Source organism: Lottia gigantea (genome assembly GCF_000327385.1).
Source record: "Lottia gigantea unplaced genomic scaffold LOTGIsca_24, whole genome shotgun sequence".
NCBI lineage: Eukaryota > Metazoa > Mollusca > Gastropoda > Lottiidae > Lottia > Lottia gigantea.
Genome location: NW_008708707.1, coordinates 965656 through 990028, shown reverse-complemented (window position 1 = coordinate 990028; position 24373 = coordinate 965656). Strand labels below are relative to the sequence as shown.

General features: G+C 34.9%; 3 protein-coding genes across 3 annotated transcripts; 2 read left to right on the top strand and 1 right to left on the bottom strand.

The window, feature by feature from the left end:
- Positions 1-6998: 6998 nt before the first annotated feature.
- Positions 6999-7913, top strand: LOTGIDRAFT_116496 (hypothetical protein; the record flags this gene model as incomplete). Its single annotated transcript, XM_009055293.1, has 1 exon — positions 6999-7913. The coding sequence occupies one exon, from the start codon at positions 6999-7001 to the stop codon at positions 7911-7913; it is 915 nt and encodes a 304-aa protein (XP_009053541.1).
- A 2956-nt stretch (positions 7914-10869) lies between these two features.
- LOTGIDRAFT_231912 (hypothetical protein) lies at positions 10870-17830 on the bottom strand (the record flags this gene model as incomplete). The annotated part of the gene is made up of 17 exons (XM_009055292.1): positions 17526-17830; positions 17036-17115; positions 16468-16695; positions 16214-16285; positions 15397-15519; positions 14997-15135; positions 14417-14580; positions 13884-13994; positions 13615-13668; positions 13468-13494; positions 13236-13259; positions 13030-13104; positions 12798-12881; positions 12509-12598; positions 12108-12203; positions 11826-11912; positions 10870-11490 (listed from the first exon to the last, which is right to left on the bottom strand). The coding sequence occupies exons 1-17, from the start codon at positions 17722-17724 to the stop codon at positions 10870-10872; spliced, it is 2274 nt and encodes a 757-aa protein (XP_009053540.1). The 5' UTR covers positions 17725-17830.
- A 1637-nt stretch (positions 17831-19467) lies between these two features.
- LOTGIDRAFT_101255 (hypothetical protein) lies at positions 19468-21932 on the top strand (the record flags this gene model as incomplete). The annotated part of the gene is made up of 6 exons (XM_009055291.1): positions 19468-19627; positions 19934-20098; positions 20240-20384; positions 21084-21246; positions 21380-21494; positions 21844-21932. Coding segments are annotated over 6 exons (837 nt in total), but the record flags the coding sequence as incomplete, so codon positions are not given.
- Positions 21933-24373: the final 2441 nt, after the last annotated feature.

Below are 24373 nucleotides of genomic sequence, written 5' to 3'. Positions count from 1 at the left end.
TATGGACAAAATGAGTAATGTCAGATTTATACCATTTCCAATATTTGCCGTAGGACACATGACACCACCTTCGAGGATCATGCAGCAAAGTGGTCCCCTCACCTACTGTATGACCACTTCCAGAGTGTCACACTGACCGACCATCCAATTTAGCAAATGGCAATACCCAATTTATCCCTACTGTGAAAGGGAGATTTCCTAAAATTAACACTTATGTGAAAAATTCAACAACTGTGGTTTATGCAAAACAAGAGTGACTATCCATCAAAAGCCAATCAGGCATGGCTGTGTCGAAAAATGTGTCATACTCCCAGAAAAAGTGGCCCTGTCCTTCTATTTCCACTGTGTTCAAAAACTTGGTACCCATCGAATGTAGCTGTTCGACTAATGTGCCTATGATTAGCAAAATATGGCATTTCTACAGATGCAGCATATGGGGTGGCTCTCTGTGACAAATTTGGATATGATCTTCAAAAGTGGCATTCCTACTGATGTGGTTTATACCCAGCAAAAGGTTCAACATCCAACAGATGCAATTTAGACAAATGCGGTAAACAGCAAGCCAGCAAACATTGCTTTTGACAACAACAATCTTGACTTGTGTGTCAAAAAATGGATAATATTTCTAGTAAGATACGCCCAAATTTTCATTATATCAAGGGTGGTCACCAATCTGTGTCAAATCCTTTCAAAAATCTAACTTGTAATAGATATTGTTGATTTAAACGAACAGATAAAATTCTGAGACATAAACTGTTACCTCTATCTTTTGATGCATTTTTACCAAGTCGACGGCAACAACTCAAGTTATGTTTATTGAAAAATCTGTTATAGATGATCACACCAAATTTCATTTAAATACGATGAAAACTGTAGTCTCTACTGTGTTCACAAACAAATTTTGATGCATTTCTCTTAAGTTAAGGGCAATAACTCAAAAACCATTCGTCAGATTCCAACTCTTCCAAGACCTCATCAATATAAATGATCCTAACAGGTAAAAACTGTAGTCTCTATTGTGTTCACGAACAAATTTTGATGCAAAGTTTAATAACTCAAAAACCAATCATCGAAATATCGTCAAATTCCAACTTGTCCAAGATCTCATCAATATACATGATCACACTAAATTTCATTAAAATCAGACAAAAACTGTAGTCTGTACTGCGTTCACGAACAAATTTTGATGCATTTTTCCTAAGTCAAGTTTAACAACACAAAAACCAATTATCAAAAGGTCGTCCTATTTCAACTTGTCAAATTCAAACCAGAGCAAGATCTCATCAATATACATGATCACACCAAATTTCATTAAAATCATATTAAAACCATAGTCTCTATTGTGTTCACAAACAAATTTTGACAAGTTTTTCCTGGGTCAAAAACTAAAATCAGTGGAAAACTGTAGTCTCTCTTATGTTTAGAAACAAATTTCCACGTGTTTTGCCCAAGTCAATGGCAATAACATCGAAAAATTGTCAAATTCAAACCAGACCAAGATCTCATCAATATAAATGATCACACCAAATTTCATTAAAATCAAATACTGTAGCCTCTATTGTGTTCACAAGCAAATTGTGGATGGACCATCAGAGAGGGGCGACGACAAAATAGGACCACATTATAATGTCTTGGTGATTACTAGGCAAGTTTACCAGGTATATGAGCAGAAGAGAAAATGACAAGAACTCCCTTGGTCAAGTTTCGATGAAAAAAAACATTGGCACATTTCATTAGACATAGAGGTTCCTGAACAGATGACTGATCCAGGATCTTAATTGGTCAAAACGACCAGAGTGCAATAAAATACACCCAGACGGACGGTTTCTATGATACAATTTGACAGGGGCAAATATAATGAGCTACATTTAAGGAGAGAAACAAGATGTACTGTGAGAATCATTCTGTGGTTTAATACTAGAATATTCTTGTAAAGCATGTGTAAAGGGATAATTTCGTAAAACATCCAGCACAGATTGAGCCTTCTACATGTATAAGATATCTTGTAGTTACTTGCAGTCTTACTACCATGTATCCCTTTAAGTTATAGAGAATAAAATATAACTTACATAACTTTTAATGCTCCGCCTGTGTTTTCTGGTTGCTCTAACTAGGCCATGCATTGATCTACCTACAATAATAAGGGAAAATAAGTGATTTTGAGGCAATATCATACATACAAATGACTCTTGAGACTCAAGAAGAGTCAGACAATAGTAGCGTTAAATATTTTAAAAAGATCAAGTTTGTTAAATATTTGTTAAACCAGCTGATAAAGATCAATGTCAACTATTCCTATCACTATTCTGAATAAAGAGCTCAGCTCTACAAAATTAGTGTTTACAAGTAAAAATATTGGTGTTACTGTCAGCGAGCCTGTTCCTAATGGAATATTTTACAAATATCAAACTTAATTAAGAGAAACTCACCAATTATTAAGATGTTGAAACACATGTTGTATTTCAATAATTAAACTGACAACACTCAATATCTGAAATAGAAAATGAATGTAAAATTTACTAAAATAAAAAAATAAATAAAGGGATATTTCGCTACTAAACAATTATAGAACTGCATCCCTTTTAGTATGTATATAGATATAATATGAAATGGGGTTTTATGTCGTACTTTTCTGTACCTGATTGGGTTACAAAGACAGTATGCAGTGTACAATGTGGGCAATTTTTGACGATTGAAGCTTTAGCTTCCTCATTGTTAATTTCCTCAATCAGCAAGCACAACCTGTGGCACAAGGGACATCCCTTAAGGTGGCACGAATAAAGAATCAATCTTGGAGGGCAAGGTAGTTTGTTGACTAATAAAGAAGACTCACCATTTAACAGCTCACTGGAACATAATTTGATATCTATAGACCAACAAGTTTCTAATTGATGAGAAGATTTCATACCTGTAATAAATCATTTATTCAAATTAAATAGCAAAAACAGGAATGTTTCCTATTATTTTATGCAAGTGACTCCACTTAGCATACATGATCTGATAAATTTGTTATGCATGTCCTGTTCTGGGCCATTTAGTATTCAACCCACTAATACACAGTAAGTAATGTATGTATCAAATATTGTGTCCCATATAAGATTTGCTGTATGTCAGGAATTGCAGGGTATCTATTGTTTTAAATGGACTAGTAGATGTAGTGTCTTACCATTTTTAAAAGTACTTTGGATTGGTTAGCATAAATTATGACAACTCTGGATGGTCATTCATTCTAGATGAAGTTTGTTAAATCAGGGTTAGTGGATTCACCTGCAAATAAAAAAGAAACTTAACATAACATCTGCATTTGAATCATGTCAAAAGTTTTTTTTTCACTTGCACCAGACTCTGAAATATAACAATTAAGGGACTACATCCCTTAAGTAACAGAAAGTCCCCTCACAAAAATTCACAAGATTCCCCATTGCTTAAAACTAGGCCTAACAGTTGGAATACCTGAGAAATAATTCAAGTAGTTTTCAGAAAAACCAGAAAGTTAATTATAAAAAAAACTCACCATATATAAAAAAAAGATCTGTTTGTCAAAAGCAATTTAAAACTTTGCATACTAATAACTTCTCTGAACTGCTGACACTGTAAAAAGAATAATAATTTTTAGAATACAAACAACATTGTGTTGTGAATTGTTTTAAAAAGTAAATTTTTACTAAGTATTAAAGGGCTGTCATGCTTTACTCATAAATCACAAGACAAACTGAATTCTCATATTAGGAAGCTTGTTCTAAACTAACAATTATAGGACACCATTCCTTTAATACCCCCACCCCACCTCCCTATTTCCAAACCTGTCTACCCTCATCCCTACCTTAATGTCACTAAATTAACAATTATAGGACACAATCCCTTTAAACCTCACCCCCACCCCCCTATTTCTTAACCTGTCTACCTTCATCTCTACCTTAATTTCTTATTATAAACTAACAATTATTACCCCCACCCCCTAATTGTAAACCTGTCTATCCTCATCCCTACCTTAATACCATATTCTAAAACAACATAATATAGGCCACCCTCTCTTTAATATCTCCACCCCCTAATTCTAAACCAGACTACCCTCATCTCTGAAGGATACAAATTACTTTTTTTTATTTGCATAAGTCTTTTGCTCTATGGGCCTAATTGCACAGCAGTTTAAAATTTTGTATAGCACTTTTTAACGTTGATACGGTATGTACAGGTTCTGAAAAGTATCATTAAACTAAATGATTTTTGAATTGTAATTCAAATACCAGTGCAAAATATAAATACAAACAAAAGTTGGCCATAATGATACTCCTGATATCTTCCATGTTATTTTTGAAGTCATGAAATAACTTATATTTGTCATATTTACTCTCGTGACATTGAGTCTAAATTTTCAAGGTCACGCGCGTAAGAATCTAGATTGAGAAAAGTCCAAACTAACCGATAATATTTAAACCTCTAGTATTATACCCAGAAAACCAGTTTATATTCCTTACAAGTTTCCAATCAAAATTTGAATGAAGAAAATGGCTTACCTTCTTGAGAATAAGTGTCCAATATTTGTCACTCCTTCCACAAGTATCATCGTTGAATCCATTATTTTATAGAAAAATCACAAAATAATCTAAATCCATCCAGAATGATACAGATAGTATCAAATAAATCCCAATCCACAGATATTAGTCAAAGATTTAGCACTGAATATATCGAAATAATTCAAAACCATCCAGAATCCAATATAGAATATATCATAAGTCATAAGTCACGACTGACAAAACTGAAATCCCGCTCAGAAGTGCGCACCCTTGGATATGGAAATGATGATTTTACGTTAAACTCCTCCCACTTTTTGACTGACAATTTGAATTTCAGCCAATCAACAGCCAAAATTCTGCATCCACGTGCTCTTCGTGTCAACTCTTCCCGCCAAAAAATTGTTATGACTTTCTGATGGTTTTAAGCTGTCACCTTCTCGTCAATTTGGTGAAAGTTGATAAATTATTAAAGGAAAAGATCCACCAATATTTCAGAGTGGCTGGTTGAAAGAATTTTGAATAGAGGTACTGGACTTAAAAATCCTTTGTAAAGTCTAAAACCTGTTCAAAAATCTTTGGATCAACGAATAAAGTATATTTCGTTAAGTTACCGAGGGAAAAAATTGCCAAATTCACATGTTTGTGACGTAAATTACACGGAAGGGGACCTTTAATTCTTGACAGAACAAATAACATGATTGCTAGATTCGCGCCAAATATTACCCCGAAATTTAAAGGGATAGCGTTACTGTTACAATAAAATTCGCCATTATTCAAGTTTTAGGCCTAAATCAGGCTACCCTCAATGAAGATAATTAGAAAATTTACTGAAAAGCTTTGACTTTGTGACTACATATTAATGTGGCAATAAATTCTGGGACGAAAAAGTGCAAAAGATAGAAATATGATTGCAATAGAACAGATTAAACCCCAGTAAATTTAAAGATAGTGGATCAAATATGGCCATATTCAGTATACGGTTGGTGAAACGAGATCCTCATTGTTAGATCATTTAAGCCTGCCTACATACAAAGTCGTACGAAAATTGCGAAAATCGTTTGAAAACTGAAAGAGCTATACCAATTTCAACATAGACGTACGGGCCCAAGGCCTATTTGGGAGTTAGAAAGGGGGGGGGGGGGGGGGGGGGGTGTTTGAACGAAATTTTGCTACGATCGAGACGAGTGGTACAAATAAGGAGCAGAATGACTCCAATATTTTAGAACACATTTATAATATTCATGTTTATTAGTGTAAAGTTATGTTAGTGAACTAAATGTTGGATAATGGTACATCGAGATCAAAGGGTGACGTCAAATTTTAAGTTATAATAACACTGCAAAATCAATTGATGTGATTTAATTATTAGTGGTCACTGACAAATAACCCATCATGACAATGGAATTGAGAGCAATATCAGAAGTTCCAGGAGGTTTTATCAGTTCCCATTATCAGGATTCCTTTCCCATTCCCCCTCCCCTACTCCACAGCTTTCATTCATACCATACTATCTCACACTAGTCCTCATTCGAAAAATCAAATCACCAAGTTGCTGTCTCCCTTACTTTTTGTACGTACGGAGGCCCATTAAAGACTTACACCAATCGACATATATATAACCTATATCAGAATATTACCCGGAGTTTACGGACAATTTGCGAGACTTAGCCGTCATAGAAACTTTTTTGAAATTCTCACATTTATCTTCATTCGATATATCAAATCACCAAATTGATGTCTCTTTTATTTTAGTACGGATGACCATTAAAGACATACACTAATTGTCTTTAATGGGCCTCCGTGCAAAAAGTAAGGGAGACAGCAACTTAGTGATTTGATATTTCGAATGAGGACTTGTTTGCTGTGTGAGATAATATAGTATGAATTTCAAAAAGTTTCTATGACGGTTAAGACTCGCAAATTGCCCGTAAACTCTCATTAATATACTCATATAGGCCATATATATGTCGATTAGTTTATGACGTCTTCAATGGGCCTCCGTACAAAAAGTAAGGGAGACAGCAATTTGGTGATTTGATATTGAAAGAATTCTTATGTGTATTTATCATAAAATTTTTTAAGTTATTTTAACAATATTTAAGTTAGAAAATCAGATTTCATATCGGGTCGATTTGCCGCAAATGTGTATGCTGAGACGATTCGACTCGATTCGACCCGAATCTGTATGCTAGTTGAATGTGTTTGCTAAGTTCAGCCCGGTTAACTTCCGGTAGAAAAAAGAATTTTATTCTTAGAAAATGATTTATTTGTAAAAAAGCATTAAAAATCAAATATTTTCTGAAACAATTCTATAATAATTAAGGTATAGCCGCCACCAAAGGTCGAGCCATGAAGAGAAATGGAAATCTTGTTGAAAAGAGGAGCAGGACACAAGAAACTCAAACATCTGTTTTGGAAAATGGTGGTCCAATTCCAAATGTAAACAAACCACAGACGACGGATCAGAATTACAAACTTTCAATGACTATACGTCAGAAGTTAAATTTACAAGCAAAACAATATTTTGTTGCTCTACGTCCTTGGTCATTCTCAGCCTCTGTGATTCCAGTGGCCCTGGGTTGTGTTTTAGCTTACAAAACTACCGGCGAATTTTCAGTTACAGTATTTATTCTGACTCTTATAACTGCACTTTCAGTCCATGCTGCGGGAAATTTAGTTAACACATATTTTGATTATTTTCATGGAATTGACAGTAAAAAGAGTGATGACAGAACATTAGTTGATAATATTTTATCGCCAAATGACGTGGCTTGGTTGGGTGGAGTGTTTTATGTTGTTGGTTGTTTTGGATTTTTGTGTTTGACATTTACATCTCCGAGTAAAATGGAACATCTGGCACTGATATATTTTGGAGGATTATCAGGAAGTTTTTTATATACTGGAGGACTTGGTCTCAAATACATTGCACTGGGAGATTTGTTAATCTTCTTAACTTTTGGTCCAGTTACAATCCTGTTCTCATTTTTAAGCCAAACTGGACAATTTTCACTCATGTGTATCTGTTATGCCATTCCACTGGCTCTCAACACGGAAGCCATCTTACATAGTAACAATACAAGAGATATGGAATGTGATAAGAAAGCTGGAATCGTGACGTTAGCTATATTATTAGGACATACTGGATCTTATATATTGTTTTCTCTTCTCCTATTTATTCCTTATTTAATGTTTGTGTTACTGGCAATTCACTATACAAAATGGATGTTTCTACCTGCATGCTCAGTATTTTTAGCTTTTAAATATGAGAAAATGTTTCGAAGAGGGGAGCTATTCTATTTGCCAAAACATATCGCTAAGTTAAATCTAGTCATGGGTGTGCTGTATATTGCTGCCTGTTTATTTGCTTCTAAAGATGATTTGCCCAAATTATTGTGATGCTGTTCTTTTTTAAATTGAATAGTCAGAATTCCCAGTCCAAAATGTCATTGTGGTGTGTATTTTTCAGAAGAACTATGGTATATTTATTCAAATGAAAAGTTAATGAAGGGTTGGTTAAGAGTTTTTTTCGAAATTTTTTTATGTGTATCAGAGACACTGATAGCATCATTCCAAATTTCAATCAGACGTCTCTGGTTCCTGCAATTTCACTAAAACTAAGTGTTTGATGACATCACTTATTACAAAAGGTCTTATATGATGAACATATTTTGCAATAAGTAACGACATCAAATCAAACACTTCATCTTATTGGAATTGCAGGAACAGACGTCTGATTGAAAATTGGAATGGTGCAAATGATACACTTAAAAAAATTTAGAAAAACCTCTTTACAATCCCTTTAAGTTGGTCTAAAGACAAATTAATATAATATAATTTGAAGGGAAAGATAGCTGTGTTTAAAACATTATTTTTGATTTGTGACCATTCTTGGGAATCTCATGTATTTTTAATTCACAGTGCAATTAAGACAGTTATATATTTTTAAGAAATTCATTACATTTGCCTAACTACCAAATAATTAATGTTTTCCATGTATCTTTGTCATATTGTTTAAAGTTTGATGTGTTTTCTTGTTAAGACTCCTATATGTAGCTCAGTTATGCTCTGAAATGTGGCTGAAAGTCAATCTTCATAGCTTTCCCAATTCACGACTTTAATGTAGTCTCGATCCTCCAGTTAAATTTATTCAGCTTGTTTGATTAGAGCTTGATGTAACAAGTTTAGTTTCATAATCTGAATTTTAGTGCCAAGATATCCTTGTTTGAAATATTCTCATTCTATTTTAATGTACCAAGTGAACAGTTTAGCCAAAGGCATTGTGTCATGTCAAATCTGTCTTTATTCAGCAGGATGTAAAATTCCAATTTATATCATTTTGTCTATAATCGAAGATGAACATTTCCAAATTTCATCTATTGTCTGAAACACTGCCCACCCAATTCCTCAGACAGGATAGTGACTATCAGAGATGTTAGAATTTATGGAGAATTTATTTAGACACTACCTCTGATCTTAAAGCTTATATAATAAGACTTGTGCTGATGTAAAAGTTTCAATGTTGTGAGAAAGTGAATGTATGTTGTAGAATCATGATTAAATTATTTTTCAAACAGAATTGCTTTTGATTTGACAAGGAAACCAACCTCTTGGCATTTATCTTTTCACTTACAGCTTTATTGATGGGAATAATGCAGAAAAATGACTGATCAAATACGATTCTTGCATAATCTCATGGAATTAACTTATCCCAGATAATCTGTACCCATTTACAGCTAGGCCGATTTGAATAATGAGCAAAGATGACTTATTCAAGGTTTAACTTTTACACTGTCGGAAGTTAGAACCCACGACCACCATCAAAATCAAAGAATGGACATTGAGGAAAGAAAAATAGATTTATTAACGATCAATGAAATTTAATGAAAAATTAATAATACATATAAATATACAAATTGTGTAAATACAATGTAATGTCATTGTAATTGTTTCTAGATTTTGTTACGAACTTTTGATGCACATGCATAATAAATAGGTCATAATAAATAGGTCATTAATAATAAATGTATAGCACTATGAGTTTAATATATACAATAGAGAGGTTATGCATTACTATAGAAGCAAAGTGCTGTTCAATGGATATAATCTAAGGCTCTTGAGAGCTAAAAAACCTCCATGAGCAATAACAAAAAATCCATCTAAGCTTATTCTAGAAAAAGCTCACTACAGTAAAACATCCTCGAGCCCAAAAATCTGACTTAAGCTCAAAACAAAACAAGCTCTTTCACAACCATATACTCAAAGAGAGTTCATGCAATTGCCCTTTAGTGCACATGTTGGGGCAGTAGCTGAAATTCATTATGTTCCAAAACTTTGTCCTAGAAACCAATTTTTCCAAAAATGTCCATACCACTTTAAATTTTCAGATATTTGAAACTAGCACTGCTCCTGTTGATTTCAAAATCTCTTCACCATATAAATCTATTTTTCTTTCATTTCTTCTAAAACACCCTAAAATAGGGGAAAATAAGACAGATTAGGTTTTGATGAGTTAGTTGCCAAGTAACAGTCAATTGACCCCCCAGGATGGATCAAAACCTTTCATGAAATTTCATCCTGAAAATTGGACATTTGAGTAACTTTTTTCCATGGTTATGAAGAGATTTTGATATCCTTGAAGGTGCATTAACAATTATAGATAGATACAGTAGACTTAAGTATCTAGATATAGTACTGTGTGCATTAGAGTTTAAAGAATTGTAAAGAGGTTTTCTAAATTCCTTTGTGTAGCGGATATACTGATCCATTTGCACCATTTCAATTTTCAGTTCGACAACATCCGAATAGGCCTAACTGTTTTACGACGTCAGAAAATACAAAGACATCATATAATGATTTTCTGACAGAAAATTGAAATGGTGTAAATAGAATCCTCTATGGCTCCTCTACATTATCCTTTTAACAATCCCTTAAATGTCAAAATACTAAATTGTGACCATATGCTGTGACCATGGGTCACATATGAAATTGTCTTTGACAATAAATTAAAGAAAACTGACTGTAACTAAGTAAAAAAATTACAACCTAATTAAACATAAAATATTTACAAATTTTAACATGAAATATTTACAATACAAATTAGATTGACTATAGAAATTATAAACAGAAAATTCTGATTAATGCCAATTAAATATTTACAAATTTATTTTTGGGTATATCACGTGTAATATACAGTTAACTCGGTCTAACAAGAACACCGATGTCCTCAATTAAAGCCTGGGAAAATTATATACACTCATCATGTAGGTGTGGTATTTAAGGCAAAGGCTTAAGCTCATGTTTTACAAGGCCACATCAGTCAGTAATATCAATGCCCAAAGCGTGATTTGGAAATTCAGATGTGTGTCACCAATAAGGCGATAACTATAGTGGCACTGACTGACAGTCCAAGAGACAAGGGAACTAGATTAGTTGGCTTCTTCGCTCTTTCCTGCTGCCTCTGAGTTTGTCCTTTATACGGGATGTACACAGGACAAATGAGAGGTTCAGAAACTTCATGTGGTGTTTTGGAAACACTCTTTTTAGGGACAGTGGCCACAGTGCTTGTATTTGGTTTCGGGGCATTTCCAACTATGTCCACCTTTTCAATATTAAGTTTTTCAATTTTTGGACATTCCTGAATATCTTTGACAAGTGATTCAACTGCTTTTGCTTTATCCAGAGATCTAATATCGGCTTTCAGAAGTTCAGTTTTTGGATCAACTGCTTTTTCCAGCATTATCCTATTCAAGCAATTTTCCTTTGATACTTTGAAAGCTTGTAATAAAGGTTCCTTAACTGGTTTGAGTTCCTTAGTTTCATGTGATTCCAGTGTTTCATGCACTTCCTGTCTGAGATTAAGATTTTCATCCAGATTCTGCTTGAAGAGAAAGTTGACAAGGTTCAAGGTCAGCCAATGAGAATGGAGTAAAGTTTTTAATTGTGAAAAATTAGTTTGTGGATTGCTTACTCTCAACTGAAAGGGACAGAAATGTCATCCACCTTTAAATTCAGCCCACTTCTGAATTCTTTGAATCTTCAAGGAGTTATTTGTTTTAAAATTCAATTCTAGAACCAGAAGACAGCCATACCAGTACTTAAATTCTAATTCCGCCATTGTTATGGAAGGATCCAATTTTTCAGCTTTTCCCCCCTTGGTTCTCAAGGCGGCACGACAGGTGGTACCAGAGAACCTCTGAAGATTGAGATTGAGATTGTAGAAGCATGCAAGATCTAGGCCTTCAATCAACAATTTCATATTTTTCAGAGCGATTTGAATAAACAACTTAAAATTTGAAAAAAAGAGCATACCTTACACGATACCAGATGAATCTGGCCTGAATTAACATAATTCTTCTTTTTATTCTGTTTCTTTGCATTGATTAAACTCCAAGTTATCTAAAACAAATCAAAAACACATAAATGGTGTTTGGTTCCTGATGTGTAAGCAAGGGGGAAGACAACGCTGGTGAGTCCAGCATGAAGAGAAATTTACAAACACAGCAGCAATAAATCCTCACACAATAACTTGTTGAGCTACATAGTACCAACTCACTTCAATGTGACTGACCAACATAAACCGTTATCACTGACCTCATGTTTTGAAGCTTTCAGTATTTCTTCCAATGTAACTGTTGTCTCTCCCACAAAATCATCAGAAACAGCATCATCTTTATCATGAACAGTTATCTGAAATCAAGTCATGAAAAGTTTTTTGAAAATCACGAACAGTTATGGATTCAAAATGAAGGCTACAATATAAACCTTTCACCCACTGAATATAAAACCAGGGTTTTGATAACATAGAGTTACTTTAGGCTGTTGCATTTATTTCATAATATTACCCTTAATCTTATTTCAAAATTTATCCTGTAAAACAGCCCATCAGTAAGAATCAGGGTTAACACAAACAACAAAAGTTACCAGCCCATGCTAGGGTAAAGGATCAAATACAGTATATACACAATTGGAATAGTTCAGGAGATGGTTATTACCTTAATCTGTTTGGACTTGTCTCCATTCCACAGTGATAGAAGGGGGATGTTGAATGGTTTCCACTGAGGGTCACTGCAGTTCAATATTGTCTACAAACAAATCACAGAAGATACGTAAGTTTTTCATGCAACTTTAAAGCATCCTAGTACTGAAGCAAAGTCAGTTAAGAGCATTAGAATGTATTATTTACTTGTTTATGAACAAATGGTGGTCGTGGGTTCTAAGCTCAGTTGGCAGGGCTAAGGAACAGCTGGTAGAATAGAATGATACAATAGTTAAGTGTTTTACCTCAGTCTTATGAAGTTGTTGCCATTTACCATCAGGACCTTGTTTATTGAGAGTTAGATAAGGGTCAGATTTTCCAATGATATCCTGAAAAATATAAAATTCAGTTTACTAAGAATTAATGCATGTGAGTGAGTGCATAATATCAACATTTAGATTTTCCAGGCAATTATACATGTGCACTATTATTCACAATTATATGCCCACTTTCCATGGATGGTTTACCAAAACTTACCCTGCTGTCAAGTTTGCTGGCTTTAAATGTCAACTGGACATAGTCCTTATTATCTTCTGTTTTTATCTGTATGTTCTACAATAGAAAGGAAATAATGCTATACTTATAAACACATCAACACCATGCAGTGTGCAATGAGGTAATTTGTGATGTGAATACAATAATCTACATTAATTAAATATTTGCCTCGCCAGAAAGAGTGTTACCTTTGGCTTTGTTTTCCCATCATTCTGAAAAGAAAAAAAGGAAAATTTAAAACATTTTAAAATGTAATAAATTTTTTCTTAATTCGAGTAGTTTTCTCTGCACTTAAAAATTTATTACCCAAACGTGATTCAAGAGTGAAATTTTTTATTGCACTTGCAGATCTGACAGTGGTTTAAAATTTGTAAACTTTTTTTTTAAAATGGAGATAACCTTCTGAGAAAAATAATTCACCTGCTGTCCTTGCTTCAAAATGGATTTCTGAAAAAAAAAAGGATTGTTGATGAAAAGCTGTTAACAATCATGACCCAAGCTCGGTCCAAATAATTTATAAAGTTGACGAAATAGAAATAAAGAAAAGCTGCATTTAACACAACTTACCGTGTCAGTTTTTGGTTTAGAGGGGGTCGTCGTCTTAACAGAGATTGGAGTACTCTGAAAAAATATATTTATATATGTAACTCAAGTAACACTCTTTTTACCATTAATTTAGAGGTCTTCAGAATTTCAGATATTTTTAAATACATGTAGAATCAAGGACTTTTGGTTCCTGGAAAAAACCTTGACAAGGATTTCATATCCCAAACATGTGTAGGCAGCATTTGGTAACACTTGAAGTTTGAACCACCTGGTTCCTGGATAAGACCTACCTTATTTCTAGGTGGTAGAGGTTCTCGAGGAGTCGTGGAAATTGGATGATCATCATCACTTTCTGTTTCTCCTTCCAAATATTCATCACTATCTGTGGACTCTACTCCAGGCTGGAAAAAAACGCAGAATATTGAGGCAAATGAATCAGACTTCTATGCACCTTATTGTGCAAGATCATAATTTTCATTTCTGCTCATCATTGGGCTGATAAGTGTCAATTTTAAGCTGTGTGCAATGAGGGATATTTTGTCACACACATTATACTCTTTTTTATTTCCGTCTTTAAACAGCATGTAGCCAAGAGGGGCTCTGTTTATTTTCTACTTCAGACAAAGCTCAAATCGTAATGAATAATACACAGGATATTAACTTCAGATATGCTACAATTGAAAACCAATCGAGAACGAGCATCTAACACTATGAGCCATCTCAGTTTAATATAGTCCAGTACAACCAGTATATAATTTCAAGCACCCTATTGTCCAATGAAAGAACAGTAATTAATCAAGTGATGATAATCATAATTTCATACCTCATAATCTGGGTCATCATCACTCATATACTGTGATAAATCTAGTTTACGAAGGTGATCTAGATACGAAGGTTCGTCAGGGCTAGAAGATGAGTCGTCATCAGAAACAATATCATCATATTTACGTTTATGTTCCCCTTCGTCCGATTTATTTGGGCTCAGATCTGCAATATATATACAATTGAAGTCTTCCTACATGCTATAATGATACAGATTGGTAACTCATATGAAATGTGCAATGAGGGAAATTTGTCTCAATTCAAAGTAATCAATTTGTCCAAATCACTTTTGACATAGCAGTGAAGTTGATTTCTTATGCTACCTCTTCCAAGACCTTCAGATGTAGGTCGGTGTATATCTTCACAAGGCAAGCTCTTACAAACTTGGTCTTATACCTTGACTGCATCTTTCTGGTATCACAGAATGCAGTGATTTGATTGGATCGTACAAGAAAGGTGACTATTGCAGTCAAGGTGAAGTTCGAAACAGTTTGTTATTGTGAAGATAGCCGCGGGTATCCAGAGTAACCCCAAGGGTAGCACCACTGATGTAGGTGAAGCAAATACATTTTGTTATATACCTTTCAGACTAGGATCAATATTTTTCAGGAAACTTCGCGTGCTGAAGAAGGGCAGAATTTTATCTAAATGAAGAAAGCTGACAAGTCGTTTGCTCCAGGATTTAATTGTTGATCTTTGAACACGTTTTCTTGGCGATACCTGAAAAAATACAAGTTTCTCAATGTCTATTATTTTCTGCCTTGCTGAACCAATTTGCTGCTCCAGGAAATATTTCAGACGCTTGATTGCTCACCTTGGGGTGTGTTCAGAAATGAAATGAAATGCAGATAGTAGCATCAGCACCAACGGGCTATATAGCTCCATTGGGTGTACTCAGAAAGTACTTTTTTATTAATGTTTCCCCATTGGGTGCCAACGTGGAAATCCGACATGGCAATAAATGATAAAGACTAAACTTACCTTGCGTCTATTTCTAATCTCGGCAGCTTTTTCAGGAGAGAGTCCATTTTGTTTCCTTGTTTTTTCAGCAGCGTCAGCCAGAAGAATGTGGATCCATAAATGTAAGGTTTGCAGGAATCTTGTCTGAAAGTGAAATGAATAGGAATGGTAAACAAGTAGAGTTCAGCTTTTGCCCTACTTAAATGCATCTGGTTTCCTGACTGCAATACAGGTTGGAGGGGATGTATCTGTAAAAAGCATTTAGTTCAGAGCAGAAGATGGAACAATAACCACAGTCTTATTAAATTTAGACCTAACTTCCATTCGTATTTTATTAGTTTCCTTTCGAATGTTTTATTAACTATTATCTTTGTACGTAACCACTACAGTACGGTCTAACACTGTCCTCGACTTTTCATTCTGTTAACCTTTGCTTGACCTCTGTTTTAACCAATCACGTGGCTGCCCTTTCCAGCGACGGGATAATGTGACACGAACAATAGGAGCATTCCGAGGCGTATTAGAATAGCTGACTTGATAATCTAGACTAATAAAATACGAATGGAAGTTAGGTCTAATTTCAATTAGACGGAATGAACCAAGGACCCTTGTGCTGTTAAAGGTCAGTCCATGTTAAAGGTCAGTCCATGTTAAAGGTCAGTCCATGTTAAAGGTCAGTCCATGTTAAAAGTCAGTCCATGTTAAAGCTACTACGAACTTTAAGCTATTGCAACATATTTTTTTATGTTCAACAGTCACTGTTTATTGAAATATGAGCTAAGAATGATCCCCTCAACATGTTTCTGTATAATCTATAGATGTTTCAATGTAAACAAACCATAATTTCAACTGGTAATACTACTGTATAACCAATTATTGACGATTTCCCATTTGGTTCAGTCGGCTTGATCTGAAATACATATATATATAATAAAGAACAAAGTGTTATCATGGGTTATAATCTTGGTCTGTGAAAGTCTGGTGATGAATTCGCAATATTGCCATTTATTATTTTATTCGCAACTTCTTCATTGATGTACTGGAGGGTAAAAAAGGGTGCACATTATATTTGCTATTATCCAGTATGTTTACCTTCTTATCTGGACTTCTGCTGGAATGAATAGCAAGTCGTTCTTTAGATTTCTGTTTAGGTTTAGGAGAATGATTGGTGACATAGTAAACAGAAGAGAGGATCTTGTCTGAAACATTGGAGGCCGCGCCCACTCCCCATACAGCCACTTTACCAGGTGGCGTCTGCAAAATAGTCTGAGTTTTCTTCAGACTCCAGTCACAAATTCTGCTTTTTGTCTTGCGATATATCTGAAATAAAAAAGAGTTTGTGACTAAATCAGAGTTTCAAATATGAACAGAAACATAAAAATGTTCACATTTGTACCAAGTAGGGGCCACCCAATTTTTAAGGCAATTTTTTCCTTATGTAAATTTGAAAGGGGTTAATGTCTCTGTCGAAATATTTCCGGTATCCAATTCTTGTCAGAAAAAATCTTTAAGCCAAATGGAATTACAGGAACCATCAAATGGAATATCCAAATGGTGCAATCAAGAGCTACTTGCATCTTCCAGGGCTCAAGATGTCCTTGAAATAAAACTTGCAACCTCAAAGACTCAAAATGGGCATGATGCTTGAAAAAAAACTTACATTTTTGGGAGACTTTCTAATAATTGGGTAGTTTTCTTTCAGCCTCTTAAAATAATCCAAGGCACTTGTTTCTAGCTCAGCTGGAAGAGATTTGAGACAGATTAAAATGATCGCCAATAAATTGGGCTCAAAGGTGGTGAGTGGGATGGTCGTTAGGACACAGTTTAGATAACAAGTACACAGAATATGAGATTTATTTTCCATTGTGAACATTGGATGCACTAGACTCCCGAGACTGTGGGTAACATAGAGAGAAGACTGGCTTAATGGACTTCAAGGTCAACAACAAGGTCAAAGTAGTAAAGTTACATATTTTATGCCAAACATCTATCACCTTCCGTGAGTAATAACTGTACATATAACAATGGTCCAAGGCTGCCAAAGGAGTGATGATGCAGTTTCACAACAATCATTGACTCTTAAATAGATCTAACTATAAACGGCATGATAAAAAAAAGTAACGATTACTTTTAAAGTGAAAACAGCTCACCTGGTCTACCAAATAAATTGACAACATGACCTCCAACATAGCTACAACTATTCTCTACAGCATTCAAACAAAACTGCAAGACACTGTTCCGATCCTTCACATTGCTGTAAACATCACACAAGCTAGACACAGTGGGCAAGTTCTTTAGTTCCGATTTAAGGCCTCTTCTTTTCTTAAAATCTTGAACCTCCTTGGCCATGGCGGTGAAAATCAACGCCGAGTCTTCTAACTAGTTGATGCACGTGCGTGTAGACGAGTGTATTCTATCCACTAACGTCTAGTAATAATCTGAGGCTTCCCGTTGCTGAAATCTTTTGGAATTTTCCATTTTATTTCCAAAGGGGTGTTGGTAGTTCTGGATGGACAAGATCACCAGCCTTTATCATCAAAATATATCATGGCCAATTGCTAATTTGCACGTGCATCTTTAAAGGACTTGTGCAATGGAATGAATTTGAACCTCAATCCATCTTCATTTGAAAAACAATGATAATCACGTTCCTCCCTTCCCCATCCCACCCTCAAAATCAAAAGAAACTCACCCAAATTTAGGTGAACTTGATTAACAAATTCAAAGGAAGTTCAAAGGTAAACATAGACTCAATAATCAAGTCTATTATAAGGCACGTGCATTGTGTATCGGGATTAACCAGTATGTTAGCAAATCATAGTGAATGCATATGACCAAATGTCTGGTTAGATGGTATTTGGTTGAGAAGGCAAACTTTCAAGAGGTTTGATCGGATCTGTGACTGTTTGTTCTTACTTTATACTGATTGGGTAATAATATATATATGCTGTAGCAATTGATAATTGAGCAATTGCTGATATACACTGGATATATCCATTTGGATGCCTGTCAATTATTAGACAACTGTTTTATATGCCTACCTTTTAATATAGCTGTAAATTGGCTATATTTAAGCCTTGTTTTATGAGAAAATTTCCCTTATTGCACACAGGTCAGGTCAGGAGGAGATAGGTAGGCCCACATATCTACTTCATTTTTTTTCATTTACTGTTTCATTGATGATTAAATTCTGTGATATTTTTTAAGGTAGAGAGAGCGAAAGAAGTAAAATGGCTGACCAAGGTCACATGAAAAGCAAGGCAATGATTGGTGGAATGAGTGGGAAATTCCCTCAGTCTGAGAATCTGCAGGTAATAAGTGAATTTATTTATCTATCCAATATACTTTTCATAACTTTTCATCCGGTCACCAAAGTCTTACATCATGCACTTTGCCCCTATATTGAATCCTTGCAATACATAACAGCAATATGAGTAGGCTGATGGTTTGAATATCTCCATCATTGTATATTATCTAAATTGTATATTTCTTCTCTTGTATATATTCGATCCTTGTATATTTTCAGTATTGTATATTTCAGATATTTATATTTTCATCCAGACATACATGCAGTATCTGTTGAATATTTCCAATATTTTATGTTTCATTCTTGTATATCCATCCTTGTCTATTTCCATCCTTGTATATTTCCATTTGTTCTCATTCAGGAATTTTGGGAGAATTTAGAAAGTGGTAAAGACATGATTGGACCAACAAGATGGCCGAAAGGACTGTATAATTTACCCCCTCGAACAGGCTGTTTTAAAAATCTACATCAATTTGATGCTGAGTTTTTCGGTCTGTTAGATATTGAGGTAAACATATTATTTTTAGTTCCCATCAAAAATAATTCCTAATTTTGAAGTTAGTAAATATAATTGTGTATATGAAAACTGTTTGGACATTCCAAAGGCAGCATAAGTAGATTTTTCAGGCCCAAGGTGGACATTTAGAGTTCTTCAAGAGTGAGCATGACCTTGTTTCTAAGTTCTTGGAAAGTAAACTGATAAACAGTCTTGTCCTCCAACAGAGTCTTTTAAAGAAAGAATTGAATTTCACTTTCAGGAATGTGAAGAGTCCAATGAGTTGTTGAGATTTCTACTGGAAGTTATTTATGAATGTTTGGTGGATTCAGGGTTGAAATTAAAAACATTCCAATCAGAACGTACAGGGTGTTACATAGCTTACTCTTTCAGTGATACAGATGCCATACAGACTAGCCTGGATATAGAGGCTAGTAAAAGTAAGTTTGGTGTTTGGAAATGGAAGTCAATTCCAGCTGCATATGCTATTTTGCATCTTGCTGAGCTTTAAAGTGACTGGAGCCTATCTCACACTGCAGTTGTGTGTGTTTCTGATAATCAATCCTCATCAGGACAGATAGTTTTGGTAAATGAATATACTCTCAAGACCGCAATTTATGCATAGGAGCAAATATCAAACTGACTGTACAGTAGGAAGAAAACCATTTTGTACTCCAAAATCTTAAGCTTGCAAAGTATTTAAGACACAAAAGCCCAAAAAACTCTGAGCATGTTTTTGATTTTGTCTTTTTCAGTTAATAGTGGACCATCAATATTAAGTTCTGTAGTCCGCCATTTTGGTTTGACCGGTCCTGCTATTACCATAGATACGGCTTGTAGTTCCAGTCTTTCAGTATTAAACAGAGCTGTACGCGATTTGACACTGAATCAATGTAGATATGCTATCGTAGCTGGTAAGTGTGTAACAACTAGTTCTCCTCTGCCAGGTTCTGTACGACTTTCAAACAAGAAAAGTAACATGGAGTTGCCCCCCTCCCCTCCCACTCCAAATTTCTTCCACACATGCATGCATGATATTAGTTATTTCTATAATTAAATAGGTACGTCCATAATTGATAACCCCAATGCCAGCTTGAGATTTCTAAGACTAAATATGTTGAGTCCCAATGGAACCAGCAACGTCTTTGATAAAAATGCTAATGGTTATGTTAGAGCGGACGGCATGGCGGCCATTTTACTTGCAAGGTACAGTATATTCAGATTTATTGTTTTATCATCCTTCAAAATATATAACTTGAGGTCTTTCTGAAGGGCTAAGTTGACAAGCTGACAAACCCATTCACAGAGTGTCATTAAGAATTCTTTGATCCTTTTTGCTGTTTGGGGCTTAATTATAGGCAATAACTTTTTCCTTGATCGACTGTACCATGAGTCAGCTTGAATAATGAGTTAAGATAGGGTGCCTTGTTTCCCAGAGTTTTATTGGCATTAGAATATAAAGCTCAATACCACGAGCATTGTGCACATTCATGGATGAACTCAATTCCATGAGAGATCCAGGTTTTTCAAATAGTCTAAGCAAAGAGACTTAGCGAAATTCTTATGGAACAAGTTTTGAATTTGTAATTTTGTAGAAATAATGAAGATTTAGCCAGGGTATATGCCTCGATTGTTAATGTAGGGGTCAATTGTGATGGCTATAAAGTTGAAGGCAAGTAGAAATGAATTTATTTTTAATTTCCTGAGACTTAACACGTTTCAATTTTCTATTTTTCTGTTACCTTAATGGATTGATGAAGACAATATATGCTGTGTACAATGGGAAAATTATTTCAAGAACGTTGGCACTTATGACTCTAATGCTAAACACGCCTAATTGAAAGCAGATTGAAAAAAATATATATCAATTCAAGTTTTGTTGAGAGAGGGATTTTGATTTTGAAGGAATTTCATTATTTGGGTAATTTTCCTCATTATCTTCTGTTTTTTTTTATCAGGAATAACTTACCCTAGTTCCCAGTCACAGGCTAATCTACTTACCTCCCTTTACCACGATATTTCCACCAATCAGATTGCTTATGTGGAGGCTCACGGAACTGGCACACAGGTAGGTCAGTCTTAACTGAATTATAGGAGAATCAAACATTGAATTTGAATTTTGAAAGGTGATACAGGTATTTGAAATTGTAAAATATTTAGACGTCTGTTTCTCTTTATTACTTTAAAAAAATTCTTTACAGGCTGGAGACAAGAATGAAGCCCAGTCTTTAGGAACAGTTCTAAGTGAGGGCAGACCTTCACCTCTGTTAGTTGGATCAGTTAAAAGTAATATGGGACATGGTGAAGCAGTTGCTGGTAGGTTAACATGATTTAAGAGTTATTTTTTGTAAAAATGTCATGATTGCTTATATCCAAGAAGTTTTCTGGTACATGTATATGTATTTTGGAGGCTATCAAGCAAATGTATCAGCTGCAATAAACTGGATGGTCAAAGGTTCTGACCGGTCGGGTAAATGATAAGATCTGATTTTGTGATTTTGAAATCTAGGAGAGTTTGAGTAGACCCCTACCAGATCTGGCAACAAAATTGATTTTTCAGTCTGCAGTCATGATTACTTAATCCGTTTTTTTTTGTCGCCAGTCAAATTTTATCAAGCCTGAGCCATCATTTGGTCAGAATTTGAAATTTGTTTCCTTATTTCAGGATTAGCTGGAATAATAAAATGTCTGCTATCAATTCATCACGGCAGAATTCCTGGCAATTTGAACTATAAAATCCCAAATCCAGAAATACCCCAGCTACATAATGGACAAATACACGTGGTGGATAAAACCATAGATTTACCAGGTAAGGATTAAATGACCCTCAAAAGCACTGGCCATGGCTTCAGAATTTTCTTTTATCCTGAAGGAATTCGAACCCAGAGCACATTATAGATATAGATTTTTGGCCAACTCAAGAATTCAGCTCTGTGTGCTGCAGGCTGTGCATTGAGAAATTTCAGTGTAGAACAATGCTTCTGTATTGAAAAATTACCCTCATTGCACACTGCAATGTTTCCTTATTCAGCTGTGGCTCTACAGGCATGAAAGAGTATTAAACTCCATGTTTATTTTCAGAGGGCCTGATCGGAGTAAATAGTTTTGGATTTGGAGGAGTAAATGGCCATGTTGTTTTAGAACCCTATAAAAAGAAAAATGGCTGTAAAAAAGGTTAGTCTTCAAACTTCACACGTTAACCAAGATAAGATTTCATGACCATCATTAGTCATCGTAATGAAGCAAATGATGTTGATATTCAAACGTCCAAACCAACTGTGTTAGAGTCTGTCCTTGATTAACTATTTTGACTTCATTTTCAGATCATGATGTTTCCATGGTTACAATCACTGCTCGTACGCAGTCTGTAATGGAGGATGTGTTAACGTTTATTAAAAACAACTGTAACTATCATTGTCTGATGAACTTCATCAATAAATCTCAGATGTCGTCAGAACGTCGGAATCCATTCAGAGCTTTCCTTAATCTTGGTACATTGAAAGGTGGGTTTGGGGGTTTTTTGTTCCCAATAGTTTTGTGGGGATGCATTGGGAATCCAACTGACATTAGGAACTTCGTAATCCATAAAGAGCAGTTTTTAATCTCACTACAGTGAAAGGTGGGTTTGATGAAAATTTGTAATGAAAATGTTTTGATTTGATTACAGAAGGTTATGAAATTCAGGAGAACCTAGAAGAAGATAGAGGCAGTGTATGCTTACTGATAGATATCCCTTGGTTTAAAGCACCAGTATCTCCAGCTCAGGATCAGCTGAAGGTGATTTGGACACTTTTTTTTCACAATTGGTAGTAGTCAATTACCCCCTTGACCTAAAAATAATAACATTTGTTGAAATAAATTTCAGATGTTAAAGAAGATCAGTAAGGCAGACCATTGGCTGAATGAACTTAACGAAAATCAACCAAGTTGTAAAATCAAACTGGCTTTAGGTAATAAGTTTTTATGGGTATGCATAATCTGGGAAAGATCATTGCTAAAAGGTTTGGCCAAGGACCAGCAGATAGAAAAGACCCTTGTGAACCTAAGTTCTTCTCCCTGTTAAAAATGGTTGATTCACTCTTTCTGAACAGGTTTGATCAAGGCGTTAAAGATGTGTAATATTGAGTGTGAGAGAGTTATTGGTAGTGGTCTAGGTGAAATCGTAGCAGCCTATGTTGATGGTTGTATTGATGAAGAACAATGTCTTCAAATAACCAACGTGATTTCAGAATGTGTAACCCAATGTGATAAACGTAAGTCATATTTCTCAGGGAAGAGTTGGACAAAATCTGGAAAATAATATCTTTTTCTCATTAAAAGGTTTTCATTGAAGTGCTTGCCATCTTTTTCAAAGCCCAAACATTTTCATTGTTCCAGGATCTATTTTAGAAGAAAGCACCCTTGAAACACAGGCAGATTTCGCTCTTAGCAAGTCAGAGACACTTTGACTGTTGGAGTTCAAAGAATAAATTTTCCTGCCAAAGCTTTCCCTGATCAGACGTCATAAAAAATCTTATGATTTTTATCCTGATGTTTTTTTTACATTTCTATTTTTCAGATTATCCATTTTACGAGTTACATATCTCTATAAATATGGCCTACCAACTTGGTGCTAAGGTTAAACTTGTGTCCATCAATAAAGCTGATGAAATCATCGTCATGGTAACAGCAGAGGGGAAGGAGAAAATTAAACAAATATTGAAGAACATTCACATGAAAGGTTGGTTTCCATCCAGGACTGACTAGGAAAAAATACATCTGACTGAGCATGTACATCTGACTGAGCATGTAAGAAGCCCTCAACAGTCTAAACTTGAGTAATATACTTCTGCTCTCCTGGGTCAGGAGTCTTGCCAAATTTTATTGTCTTCATTCTCTTGAACTGTAGCAGAAAAGCAGGATGTAAAACTCCATTTCATATCTGAACGTTGATTTAATTGTTTCAGGTGGAGTGTACAAGTTTATTGGAAATTTCCCTCCAGTTTTCAATCAATTATTTCAACCCTTTATCAAAGATCTGGAGGAAAAATTGGATTGTGTTTTCACTCAAACCAAATTAAAGTAAGACTCCTGTAACTGAAGACCATTTGCAAAACAAATGGATGAGGCTGTTGGCTGCTGTACTACAGACTGCAGATTAGAGATTCTTTGACAGTTGGAAATAGAAAAAGAGCTGACTAATACTGCTGTCATGG